The sequence below is a fragment of the Tauraco erythrolophus genome, chromosome 8 (genome assembly GCF_009769465.1).
Source record: "Tauraco erythrolophus isolate bTauEry1 chromosome 8, bTauEry1.pri, whole genome shotgun sequence".
NCBI classification, from domain to species: Eukaryota; Metazoa; Chordata; class Aves; order Musophagiformes; family Musophagidae; genus Tauraco; species Tauraco erythrolophus.
The window spans coordinates 24,147,484-24,162,226 of record NC_141472.1 but is presented as its reverse complement, the minus strand read 5'-3'; the positions used below and the strand labels follow the sequence as shown (position 1 = coordinate 24,162,226).

Sequence of the window (14,743 nt, the reverse complement as noted above, 5' to 3'; positions counted from 1 at the left end):
AGTAAAATAGGTCTTTCTGAAGCAAATTTGAATTTTACTGTTGCTTCTAAGGAGCTATCTAAATATTTCAGCATATGCATTTTTTTTCTACTTACTAGTGCTCCACTGCTGAGAAGAATCATGAAGACAATGAAAGTCTCAAACCAGTTGTGCTCAACTATGCTGTAGCAGGTTTTTCTAAGATTCCACCAAATTTTTCCTTTGCCATCCTCTATACTTACTTGACAACATGGAAATTTCTGCACACAACCTGCATTAGATTAAGAGATATCAGGATCCAAAAGCATACTATTTCAAAGTCAATATTTACAGTGATATCAACATTGTTAGAAGCTTTAACAGATTTTATAATATTTTTTTAAGTTAAACACCGGAATCCTCTGTTATAGGATTCTGAATATCTGAATTTAGATAAGTAATTTGGAGAGAAACTAGACAATACTAGACATAATTATGAGTAAACTCAATCCAAAAACGATTATATTTTTGACTGTTGCCTGATGGAACTGATGGTTAGACTGATAGAACTGATAGAACTTTCCATAGACTGATGAAACATCAACTGTTCCATTGTTGATGGAGTCTCACAAAACTTAAAATGTTCCAAATTTCAAGGGCCCTTTCAAATAACTGAAAAGCATTTTAAGAATAGAAAAGTTAGTGAAGTTTCTTAGTAACAAGATGTATGCAGTAGCCACGTAGACAAAGTTAATCAAAGCCTGGGGAAACCTTGTTTTGGCATCTGATTTCCAGCATTCTGGGCTAAGAGTATTTTCTTTCAATTGTTGAGGTCATGAAGGTCCACCAGATTTGAAAGTCTCAAGAACGTAAATATGCCTAGTAATAATGACAGTTTACTAATACACCTCTTAAGTCAAGAGTTATTCTACAACCTTCTGTAAAACAGGCTTCTGGTTCAAGAGCTTCTTCACTTTCAATTTCTGCTTGCTCGCCCTCTCCAGGAGGGGCAATATCAACAGTGCTGCCTTCTGATGAACTGGATGCATTTAGTTTCTGTAAGTAAAGTTCCACAGAACAATTTTTTCTGATTAGATACATATTCTGTAAAAAATGATACTGAATCAAATCATGCCAGTCTCCGACTTTTGAAGAACACTAAATTTATACTGATAAATATGCATCACCGTAAGTAAAAACATAGTACTGAGATGTACATTGTATAGTTCTGTTTCCCAGTTTATCTTCTCGTAGGAAACAATTAAATATAATTTGGCTACTAACCTGATCCACATATAAGACTTCTGAAGTATTCTCGGTAGTGTTAAAACTGAAGAACTTGTATGTACCACACTCTTCGAGGTATTTCATTTTCTTTACTATACTGGATTACACCGAAAATGTGTCTTAGTTCTCCCAGCAAAATGAACTAACAGAAAGCTCCACATACATCTTCATGCCCACTATAGATGGTGTTTTCACAAACATACACCACATCTGGATTAAAAAGTTGTAAATTTAATGGCATTTAATGGCAAATTTCTGCGCAATTTAATTTTTGCAGAAAGCACAAATTACCAGATCTGAAATCTCTTCATTTCATTCCAGTCTCCTGTGCATATGGAGAGACCTCCTGAGGTCCTTTCCATCCCGAATTTTTCTATCATTCTACTACTTTTGTGTACAGTGAAATAATACAGTCCTTACTACGGTAAAAGCACTTCTAGATTTGAAAACAGCAAGAACTGGAGAGTGACATAAAGCAACTGAAAATAAGTAACTTTTTACCAAGTACATTGAAATTTGGATCAGGTCAAGCTGTTTATGAGTCATGCAAGACTGCCCATAATTTTGTCCTTTTAAGAAAAGATATTTTGAAAGGACAAACCTGCTAAAGATGCACACAACTAATGAAATAATTGGACATAGAGTTTATAACTTGTTTTCAATTGTCAATACTGTTTATGTTTTTAATTGCTTTCATCCAAAATACATTATCTTTTACAGTGAAACAAGGCTTGTAATCAGAAAGCAACATTAAAAAAAGCATGGTGGTGAGATACGTCCAGTTTATCCTGTGTAGCAGTAATACATAAGACTTTTGAGGGGGCTGTATAATGCATCTCTAACTTAAATACTTTAAATTGTACAGGCACGGATGTAACAAAAAGGCATTTGTTCACAGAATAGGTTTGTAGTTTCAGCTAAGCAGATCTGGTCATGCCCTTTGACCTATATGAAGACCTTTCTATACATTTTTTTTGAGAGAATGCTAAATACCAAGTACTTTTCACATTCAGTTTTCAAGAATTTTTTAGAATATTAAAAAAATCCTAATCGGATGATTTAAATGATTTTGCAATAAATAACTTTAAAGCAAATTTGAATTTTACTGTTGCTTCTAAGGAGATATCTAAATATTTCAGCATATGCAATTTTTTTCTACTTACTAGTGCTCCACTGCTGAGAAGAATCATGAAGAATCATGAAATAATAAACAATAACTTTTAAAAGAAGCATATCCACGTGTTCTGTCCCTCAGAGACACTGCTGCAAATTAAAACTAGTTATTTAACTTTTCAGTTAAAACCCAGTCCCTTCAGGAAAATGTATTAGGAGCTAAGGGCATTTTTCTGCCAGAAATGAAGTAAATGGCACGTATATTTTTATGTAGTTTGGTAATCAATTCTTTCCTCGTATTCAACTCTTACATGAGATGGATGAAGTTTAAAAAAAAAGTTCATGTTGGGTGATGGGTAATTTCAGGGTTACATTTCAAGAAGCTGCCCTTCACACGCACCTGCACATGCGGTCAATATAGGGTCACTCAGACTTCAGGTTGCACAGCTGTTACTGCATTGTGACCAAAACTAAAGGACTTGTAGCATAGTAGAAAAGATTTCTGACAAGGACAGAGGTATGAGTTTGAAAACCATTCTTTGCCTTTTAAATATTATGATCTGTCACACATGGAAAATCATGCTGACAAATGTGAAAAGATTTGTATAAATACATTGAGATTTGGAAGTTTCCAACGATTCATTTTTTGCTTAGTAAACATGTTATAATATCGTGTTTCCTTTTCATACTGCACTTCCTCTATGATTTCCAAAATTTAAATATGTAAAATAGTTACAGCTCTATTGCTTCTAAATAGAATCATTTTATTACTGGTCATGTAGATCACTAAGTCTGAAATAAAATACTGTGTACTTCATGCAGTGAGAATATTTCAAACTTTACGATCTATATTACCTTTAGAGACTGAAGTGCACATTAATGTACACTATATTAAGCATTATTAGCACACCACCTTATTATCTACACACAAGGCTCATTTCTAAAAAGGAAATAAGATTTGTGAATTAATTCTCTTATTATATATCACTGTAATACAAAGAAATAAGAATTCTGAAACTTGCCACTGAAATTATAGGCAGTTTCTTTATTAAATAAAACCCAAATATTACAAAAGTAATAATCTGTCACATTCAAGTTAGGAAAATTAAAACTAAATCATGGCCTGATCCATCATCATTAAACCAATTACTTAATAGTAGCAAGATAAAGGTTCATAGTAAGTGTCAATTATTAATTTATATGAGTGCCAATTGAAAGCCAGACTATTTTTTAACCACTTCTTCACATGTAAACTCTGTTCCAGATAGTCCTGTCAGCACAGTTGCTAAAAACCAAGTGACAGGAGTGCAGTTTATAATCAATATGAACAAAATCTTCTATAATTCTCTTAATTGTTTTTCAAATGATCTCAAACAATGACATTATAAAAAAGAAATCATTAAGTTAATAAAATTCCTCTTCTTTGCTTCAAGACCCTTAATTAGGAAAGAATCATTGCATTTTAAATAAGGTGACTTTAATGATCTTTTTTTTGCTAGCAACAGAACTAATAAAACTAATAAGAAACTCAAGATACATGATGGATTAACACAGTCTTCTTTTCACCTCATAAATGTGATTATCAGCCTCTAGAACACGCCATGCCCTGTAAATACTTTTTTGCATCTTCAATGATATCACATTTTCCTTTACAAGAATACATTTGAAAGCAATTGCTTATGATGCAGCATTCTCAAGGCCTGAATCAGCAAAACATGCTTGACTAGAGCAGAAGCCTGAGCAATACTGTGGAAACCACACACAAAAAGAAAATAAAAGATAAGACTACCTCAAAGGGATTATATTTTTCTGAAAATAGTATTATGAATAGTATAGAGTATAACATAAAAAAAATGCTTCATCACCAACCCAAATACTTTGTTAATATATGTATAATCAGCCTCCATACTGTTCTTTCAGAGCAGTGCATCTCTTTTCAACAGCTTAGATCATTAAAACAAGCTTTGACCAACAGCATGTTAATGTGCCCATTTACAAAAAAACGCATTCACTTAAGACCCAGTCTTGCTCTCATTTGATTTTATTCTAGATTTCAATAAGAGCAAGAGCAGGCTACTAAAATTTTAAGCTTTACAAACGGCTTCATGATTCAAGTGGCAATAAAATAAAGGGATTCAGCCATTACAAATTGCCTTTAGTAATTCAGCCATGTGGTTTTATCCTTTGAATCTTGAAAGCTGCACTGTAATTGAGTGACAAAAAGTAAAATAATGGGGATCAATGATTCCAAAGTGATTCTAAACTGACTTTTAAATCTCAGATCTTATGATATTTGCCTTTTATATAATATTAAGAAAACCACTTTAAAAATATCTTTAAAAATCTTTTATTTTATGTTAGAAGCATATCTTGGTTTAAAATTTAATCAGTAAAATCTGAGAATTTTCAGAACACACACCAGTATGAATTTCTTCTGGCATCTCTGGATGATTTATACTATGATATAATATAGCTAGATCATACTACACTACAATCAATAGTACAAAACCAGCCATTTGGTTATCCTCTTGAAGCCAGTGAGACTGTGTCTGAAGGCAACAGCTTTGAATCCTGCTATAGGACTGAAATCTCAATCCCAACAAAATTTTGATGCCAAGTTTTACTAGGATAATTTGACCTCCTTTTCATGTAACTCCATTGACCTCCTTTTTCATGTAAAGTTTCATGTAACTTTGGCTCCTGTGCAATATTTGCTGTCCCTATTTCTGAAGGCTCTGCCAATTATACATAAATGGAGGTTATACTTGCCTATAATGAAAAAAAAACCAACCCACTAAGGTAAATATACATGGAATTTCATAAAAATCATGCCGACTGATCCAATCTTTCTAATTTACACCAGGTCCCCCAACTCAGTCTCAGACTGCTATCATGAAACACATTTGAAAATACCACTATTTATGAAGGAGTTTATAGTTTGAGAAAAGAACATTTGTGAAATGCTTTGCTTTGAGAATTTTTTAAGAGGGGTTATTTGCTAAGTATGCTTATAGCAATTATGAAATTGTTTTCTCTGCTGACAGTTTATAAAACTCAAGATATGCACTGCCCAAATGAACACAGAATGTAGTTTGTAGTGTCTAGATTTGCATTACAGTGCATTGTAGATTTAAGAGTATAACAGTGTAAGTTTTATGTGAGTAGCTACAGCAATAGTTTAAATGTTATTCATTGAGGAGCTGAAGTTGTGGCAGTAATCATTATGTAAATCATTTAACACATTTCATTAAATATTTACATTTATAAGGGCTGAATCAAAAAGGGTTGTTTTTATTTTTTAAAAACTATGCATGCTCCCTTTTTCTTTGGCCTCTTTAACGTATAACATTCCAGTACTTTTATGATCCATACTTCAAAACCTGTAGAGCATGCAGTTATTGCTAAATACTGTATTAAAATATCCAGAAAAGTCATTAGCAGAGTTATAAAATGTACGTCGGGGTTGCCAATCCCACCTGACCATGCTGTGATGTGAGTCCCATGACTCAGCAGAGAGCAGCTGTGCATGTTTCTACTGTCTTGCAATGGATAGGGAAGGTACATAGCTGAAGAGCATGCAGGCCAGTCAAAATCCATTAAAAAGTGATTATATATATGTATAACTTGCTTAGGTAACCTGTGTGAAAGTGGTGACACGTTGCTCTACCTGGTTAAAAAGCACCAGAGCTGCATTCTTGATTGCTCCAGCTTGGTTTTACCCCTGTGAGAAGTAAGAATGGTACGTAGTGAAGTTCAAGACACAGGATCTCTAGTTTTCCTCTTTTTGGAATCTCTAATTCAAACATGGCTTTAACACAATTAAAACATAATTATTAAATATTTTATGATCAGTTGGCAAAAAGGAAAATACATACCACCTGAAATGTTCAACAAACTTTTCTACAGAACTTGTTAGTTTATTTTAGAGAAATAAGAAATGCAGAAGCTAGATCTAATAATCCACACTCTGAAATTGTGATTTATAAATAAAAATACAATGAATTAAATTAATAAAGACATGGTTAGCAGATTTGGAAAGTATTCCAGTATTTATATAGTGCTTAATGCATATTAACAAGAATTTTAAAGGTTTTTTGGTTTAATGTTCTAGTCTTCATTTAACTGACTATGTGATTATGTCTTTTATTTGCAAAAAATGTACGTACAGTAAGCAAAATACTTTGAAGACGTACATCTTCCCATTCCTCCTTCATCCTCTAATAATGGTGGTAGAACTTACAGATCTCAATGAAAATAAACCTCCTTGATTTCTGTTCAAATTAAATGTGATGAAGTACCATATTGTGTAAGTTTCTAGTTTAGATTTAGTATGCTATATACTCCTGACTCTATAATCTCTCTCTAATTGTTTCAAAAGAGGATTAGATGAGTGTCTGGACAGTGGCCAATCGGTGTATCCAGAGAGCTGGTTTCATTCCTTACTTATCCACAGCTAGCCCATAACTTAAAGAATCTGTGACTTTTGAAGGTACTGTCCCAGAATTGGTTACTTTTTGAAAATGGGAATTTAGTTTGTTGGATATTTTAAAAGAAATGTGATGAAAAATCGTCTAACAAATTCATGAAATCACTACTATGTTGTTTTGGCTAAGAAATTTATTGAAGTCCAGTGGCAATGCTTAACTTTTGGGAATGCAATAACTGTGTTCCTGTCTTTTTACTTCACCTAGTCACAAAAGTTCTAGTGAAGCCAATCAGAAAACTGAACTTATGCCTTGTTTGGAAAGTGCAGTGGATTAGATGATGAAGGATATTTTTAATTTTATTAAAACCATCTGTTGTGATTTCAGAAGTTAATTGAGCAGCCTTACTTCTACAAAGTGAATTTGTACTTACTGTACATATATTGTAGATATAAAGGCTTTTGGAATTCTGAATGATAGAGGCCTGCAGGTATATGTATTTCTTTAGTTGTGAAATAAGCTTTCCATAACTGATGAATATCTTTGAAATTACTTTTCCATGTTGAAATCCAAAACCTTATGCATTGTGATTCAGAGATAATGAACAGTTGTTAAGCGGTACAGAAATAAAATAGTTAGGAGTCTTATGTCTGATAAGATTAACATAGTCCATTAATTTCACTGATTAGCAGGCATATTTTATAACAGAAACAGCATCCACAATGCTAACTTTAAAAACCACCAAATTATATCCCTTAGTTACTTCTAATACTTCTAATTTTCTTATTAAGTTAATTATCTCGAGTATCTTATTTTCAGAGCAAAAATCCATTATTTCTGATGGTTATTTCATTAAGTATTACACCTCTGTTTTCTGATAGTAGATATGGACAAAAATCCTCATTCCAAGTATCAATGAAATATTCATTTCTTCCAGGTACTTTCAGCCAACTATTACTCTGAAATAGTGAGTGACTCTTAAATCATAGAATGATAGAATCATAGAATGGTTTGGGTTGAAAGGGACCTTAAAGATCATCTAGTTCCTACCCCTCTGCCATGGGCAGGGACACCTTTCCCTAGATTGGGTTGCTCAAAGCTTCATCCAGCCTGGCCTTGAACACTTCCAGGCATGAGGCAGCCACAACTTCTCTGGGCAACCTGTTACAGTATTTCATCATCCTCATTGTAAAAAAATTTCTTCCTTCTATCTAATCTCAATCTCCTCTCTTTCAGTTTAAAGCCATTGCCCCTTGTCCTGTCACTATATACTCTTGCAAAAAGTCCCTCTCTCTTGTAGGCCCCCTTTAGGTACTGGAAGGCTGCTAGAAGGTCTTTGCAGAGCCTTCTCTTCTCCAGGCTGAACAACTCCAGCTCTCAGCCTGTCTTCACAGGAGAGATGCCCTAGCCCTCGGGTCATCCAGAGACTTCCCCAAATTTCTAGTGATATGTATTAGAAAGATCTGTTTACATCTGGAATTTGCAACCAGGTTCTAGAATAGATTCTGGCAGATTTGGGAAGTTATTAACTAGCAAAGTAATTAGAAAGTGTTCTTCTGAAAGGGAAAAAAAGAAAAAAAAAAAAAAAAAAAGAGGAACCAGCATTCCAAAAGAGACTTTGTGGCTAGAGTTGTTTTGGGCCATAACACATAACGTATCTGGTAATAAAAATACGAAAATTACAATTTGTTCCTCACTCACCCACAGTTACAATTTCTATAGTAATTATCTACTGTTGGCATATTCCTCAGAGGCACACAGACCCTGCCCCACTTCTAGAATGACCTGTTATTGCTGATAGACTTTAAACAATCATTCTGCTCTTAACATCAGTGAAAGTCAGTAAGACACCATAAAAAAATGGTTCATTTTACAGTTCCTGTGCAGATCTAGCTTCCCACAGCTCTGTTGTTAAATAAAAAGTTATTAAAGAGAATACCTCCTGAGGGTATTTTAAGTGCTGAGTACTGCTACAGTTAAGGCAGAGAAAGGTCTGCCTCATCTCTTACTCCTCCTTTTGCAGACCAGGCCTTCTCCTAGCAGGAATGTTGTCTCAGTGGTATCCCTTGAGAGGCAAAATAAAGCAAATGATGGTGTACTGTTCTAGAGAGATAACTTAAACACTGCACCAATATACTGTTTATCTTCCTGAAAGACAATCGGAAGACAGCAAAAGATTCAACAGTACTGTTGACTTGGTAGGAGAAGATTTGGAATCTTCACAAATTCCTGTCACACATCAGAACGTCTGTTCATATATTACCAAAGCAGGTAGATTTTTATACACACAATTAAAAAAATCACTTTATCCTTTCCCTAAAAATCATCCAGAAGGGATGGAATAAGGTATCCAGAACAGAAACTGCAATTAATGTAGAATTCACAATTTTCAGGGCACTGGTAAGAAATTCCTGTCTTACTAGATACTGTTCGCGACATGCACACTTGCACTGTGTGAATACATGTCAAACAGTTAAACGCTAAACAGTTGTGTTTGAGCAGAACTTGAGCAAAGCGCAATTGTTCCAGCTTCACAATGGTAGCTATTAGTACATTCTATGGAAATTTTGAGGCTCCGCAGATGTCCTAAACTTATCCTATCCCCATTGAAAATTTCTGCACAATATATACCCTATCCATTATTTACTGGTGGATTTCCTGCAGTCACCTGAAATTTTCACTTTCAAATTGCTTGTACAGACTTTTTGATTTGATTTCTCTTCCTGAAGACATACAAATACATCTGAAGTTCATAAAAAGAGGCAGAATCTCTTTTGATTTATTACGATCCTGAAACTTCAGGATGGCCTCAGAAGAAAAAAGCATGATGCCTGAACCAAACAAAGATGGGCATGAATTGAGCAACTGACTTGGGAAAGTCACCTTGATATTGGTATCATTCAGAACTCAGCACAATAAGGACTCTTACTCCACTTTGTTGGTTGTACTTACATCTTATATTCACTTGGAAAACAGAGACTTTCTACCTTTGTGTTCCATTTTGATTTGTGCTCAGCTGTTCTGATAGAATATATGGCAGCACACTGTAAACTGAACCATTCAATCTATCTTAAGAAATAAACAACTAATACCTATAGTATGATGTTATTTAACTTACATCGCTTCAGTGACGTGCCTTACAGTACAGACCCACAAGCACTGTAGCAAAGAAAGAGATAAGGACTGCCAGGGGATCAGGAGCCAGGTGTGGATGGGTACTTCCCAAGCCAGCTCTGCTGCTGAGGCTAACATGTCACATAACCACACATTTAGCATCTAGACAGCTTATAAGCCTCCCAGCTTCCCAATTCATATTACAAACTTTTTTAAAAGCAACATATTCAGGAAATTTTTAGGGATGTAACTTCATAAGATGGAGTTACTAGGAAGGCACTCATCACTGTAGTTATCAAAACTAACTACAAAGAAAGCAGAGAATTTACAGTAAAATGTTATTTTAAAGAACATAGAATATATGAAAAGACTTAGAAGACTTCGCTAAAGATTCATTGGAAAAGACAATTGACTTTTATTACAACAGTTTACGTGAAAAATACTTAACTCTCAGACCCAGAGTTACTTTGAAAACTTGTTTTTTGATACTAGTTGATTTCATAAATTATATCACTTCGCACTTCCTGAATCTCTTATATTCTTAAATTGCCATGGATAAGCACTACTACTATGCTGTTTTATACATCTGCATTGAAAATGTTTTTCTCAAACTGAGCAACTGAGTCAGATGACAGAATATCTTGCTCTTAATCTTGCAGCTGTTATGCAGAGTAACCTTTTTTGCAGTTACAAATAAACAGACAGTCTTTATGTTCTTTTATGTTCTGTAGCAAAAAAAAATGTACTGTGATTAACTGGATCATGGCTATCCATTAATGTTATGTGGTATACTTTGGTATGGCTGAGGAATACAGCATTATTTGCAAATATGGCAGCTATACAGCTATGATACAGTCATAAATGCAGGGCTGCTTTATAGAAGAACTTTCTTTATGGTAAACAAACCCTTTTCTGTTAATAAGTTATGACACAACATCATAGCTTCCAATCTAATTGAAAACATATTTATCCATGGTTCCTGATCCCTTAAACCTCACAGTTCCTACATTTCTAATGGCATTGGATCTAATTATGTTCTGCTAATGCATTTATTAGCTTGTCATTGGTCATTGCTCCAAATACAAAGTTTTCCTTGAATACCATGATCACCTATTTGTGATCACTTCTGGTGTTTGAGCCACTTCTATTTTGAGACACTTGGCTTCTGGTTTTGAGACCAACTTCTGTCTCTTTGAACAATAACAATAGCATAAGTCTTTCAAGTAAACTGTTTCCACATGCACCTATATTACAAGATTAGTCTGGTTTTCTGCTCTGCAGGATGACCTGAGATACTGCTTTACCATGACATTGATTGGTATCTGGATTTCTTCAATTCAGCCAGCCATAGCCTCTGAACCCAAAATCTGTACAAATATTACTCACAAAACATTTTAAATAACACTGAATACATCACTGATTTATGATGTCTACGGGTTCATTTTTAGAACGACTCTAAATATAGAAAAATGTATTTTTTCTTCACTTACATTTGATTTGATATGCAAAGCTGTATACTCTTGATTGTTCCTTGGCCTTCTACAATACTCTTATTTCATAAATCCTGATAATATTATAGGTGCTACAGAAAGAATGCTTTATGAAATGTGTGCTAGTCCTAAAACCTCATAAAATTGTAAAAGAAATAATCATATTTAAAATGATACATCTTCCAAGTGCTAATAAACAGAGTATTAAGAATGTGAACTCTAAGGACCCCCTAGTATATCATCAGGTAAGGTAGTTTTTTTCTTGAATTATATAAACTAATAAAGTAGAAAATGTATTTACATGGGATAAAACAGTTTTTACACAATTCTAAATATGCAATTAAGAAATATGTAAATGCAAGACTACATTTCAATTGCTAGGAGACAAAAATTTCTACCTGTTTGCTTTCTTCCATATCAGATTCACTGCTAAATTCTTCTGTATTTAAATTTTCAAAATCTGATTCCCCAACTGCAATTGGCACTGTCACGGTGAGGCCTGGGTTGTTTATGAATGACATGTAATCATTTTCATCAATTACGTATTTTTCCACACTGCTGCCTGTGCCTACACCACTGGTGGTTCCATTCCCGTCTTTAAGATAATTCAGATCTTTGCTTATTTCAACAGCAGTATGGTTGGAAACGCAGCTGTCTTTCTTGTTATTTAGCTCTTCAAGTGCTTTGATTTCCTCTAAAGCTTTCTGCTTTCTAACGAAGGCTTTTTGGATGAACTCCTGTATCTTTTTTTTAACATAATCTATTCCTTTCTGAATCCTTGCCACAGCAATCTGGAGATTGTTCATTTCATTATCATCGTCGGTAGCAGCGAGGTTGTCAGAACTAAATGAGCTCAGCAGCAAGGCCAGAAACAGGTTCAATACCTAAAAGATGAGAGAATACAGTTGTGTATTAAACACATACATATAAAAAGTGAATATTTCTGCAGGTTACTGTCAACTAGCACACATTGCTTTGAAAAACAACATTCACTAATTTTAGACAACCATATAGCAGTGTAAATTAGAAAAGATCTCCTGACTTATTTGGATTAGTATTTACTCAGAATATGAAAACAGACAAGCTATTACCTAATTATTTTAAACGTTTTGGTCTTTGAAGCAGCATGGTTGCTTAGACTCTAAAATAAAATTTAAAAAAAGTTACGAAAGTTCTAGCTATACACACTCATCAGAGGTTTGAAAGGCTTCTGTCTAAATCTCTTAAAATCACTTGGGGTTTAAGTAGAATTAAATAAACATGAGTCATAAAATTAGATAGGTTTCTATGATGCAGATACTTTAGAAACTTTTATCAGTTAATGCTACAATAACTTATACTTTCTAACTACTATTTGGAAGATTATGCCATGAGACAGATTTTTTGTTGATTTTGGGCTTGTCTCTTGAATTCTATAAAGCTTTTCATAAAAGGATAAAAGGAATATTTAAAAATTAATTTTATACTTTAATATCTTATTGTTTATAATAATAATATATTATTTGTAATTGGATTTTTTTCCTTTTTTCACCTGGCATAAAAATAAAAATTTTGTTTCCTCTTATGTCAGAATTTAAAAATAAAATGGATTTCTTTCATCAGCAGGTAACCATCTTAGCACCAGTACTGCCTGAGAACTGTGGTTTATTGCCTCAGAATTTAAACACCATTACTCTTGTTTTAGTATAATTTCCTATTAACTGTAAATATCTCACTAAAACTTACAAGCAATTTATCATTTCATCATTTATCTCATATACCACCAGGCATCAAAAGTTGCCATGGTATGGCAAAATGGCATTAAAAAACGTCCCCATAGTTAAATGTGATAGGTCTCTCATTTGTAGTTTCTATGAGATTTAATTTTGCAGACTTTTACAATTCCAGAAAAGAGCCCTGAAGGTGAAAAGATACTTGGAAGAAAGAAGAAAACAATATTTCTATGCTGATTCTAATATTAAAAAAAAAACAGTAGAACAGGTTACTGATCATAAATAAATTTCTGGGGCACTGCACATTTCTGCTGATATAGTGTCAAGATTGAAAGGTCATGTAAACAAGTAGGATATGAACACTTTTAATTCTATTTTATAAAAATTTAAATCTGGCTGAAATTAATCACTAAAGGAAGAGAGTTTTGACAAGTAATGAATTATATTTTTTAGGCATATCAGAATGAACTGCAAAAATGAACAGTAAAAGAAACTTAAAAATAAAGTAGAAGTGTAGATATTGCATTCCATTTATAATCCTGATTTCAAAGAAGTTCTCACCAATTCAGTATTTATCAATTGAACCTTTGGCATTTTCACTCATCAGCTTGAATCAAAATTTTTCTGTAAAGGTTTCTTCTATAATTTTGAGTTAGAAATTATCAAATACATTTTTAGGATGGACACAAGATATTCCATATAAGAATATCTACATTATACTTTATTTTTATTAAGTCAGAAGTATTAGTGCTGGAATTAGCTCTAATGGGTGTAAGAAAGCCCATTAGATTTTTTTTCTCCGAAGAAGAAGCTGCCCAGGTGCAACATAAGCGTTGTTATTTCAAGAGCAGTTAGCAACACATTTGGATTTGAACAGCACCTCTAAATTAGCTGCAGGGCTCCCTTGATAGTGTGTTTGATTCGACATTTGATGTATTCCTAAATTCTGGACCCGTAGTGAGAGTACTTCAGTGATAGGAAATGAGTGACAAGGGGGAGAAGGGAATCATCATATGTTTTTACCCAAAATCTAGCACATTCAGATTTATTTTTAATTCTAAACAGAAGTATGACATTCATTCTGATTGCCTAGCTGTAAATTATGTACGTTTTGCATTAATGTTCAAAAACATTCAGCACGTACCACTAAGTTTCCAATCACCATGACCAGCATGAAAACAATAAGGCACATGGTTTGACCTGCAACCTCCATGCAGTCCCACATCGTTTCTATCCATTCTCCACACAGCACTCGAAATACAATCAGGAAAGAGTGGAAAAAGTCATGCATATGCCAGCGTGGAAGCACACAGTCGCTGGAGATCTTGCAGACACATTCCTTGTAGCTTTTCCCAAACAGCTGCATCCCAACCACAGCAAAAATGAACACAATGATGGCCAGTACCAGGGTCAGATTCCCCAAAGCCCCCACTGAGTTGCCAATAATCTTAATCAGCATATTTAGAGTTGGCCAAGATTTCGCTAATTTAAACACTCGAAGCTGAAAAACAAAAATGCAGAGGAATCTTTAGTGATAGTTATGAAATAGAAGCTAGGTCCAAGTTGTTTAACGGAGCATATCAGTTTCTGTAGATTCATTTCTTCTCCAGTAGGAACATATTATTTGAATGGTAGGCAGGGAGCA

At 33.9% G+C, this 14,743-nt stretch overlaps 1 protein-coding gene across 18 annotated transcripts in view; it reads right to left on the bottom strand.

The window, feature by feature from the left end:
* The window catches only part of LOC104379176 (sodium channel protein type 2 subunit alpha), a 59,321-nt gene that overhangs the window by 18,863 nt on the left and 25,715 nt on the right, over positions 1-14,743 (bottom strand). For all 18 annotated transcript variants that reach the window (XM_086616030.1, XM_086616029.1, XM_086616035.1 and 15 more), the window contains exons 15-18: positions 14,243-14,599; positions 11,785-12,270; positions 894-1,014; positions 96-250 (exon numbers count right to left, since the gene is read on the bottom strand). In XM_086616030.1, the coding sequence (XP_086472156.1) occupies positions 96-250; positions 894-1,014; positions 11,785-12,270; positions 14,243-14,599 (1,119 nt within the window). The remainder of the gene's footprint in view (positions 1-95; positions 251-893; positions 1,015-11,784; positions 12,271-14,242; positions 14,600-14,743) is intronic.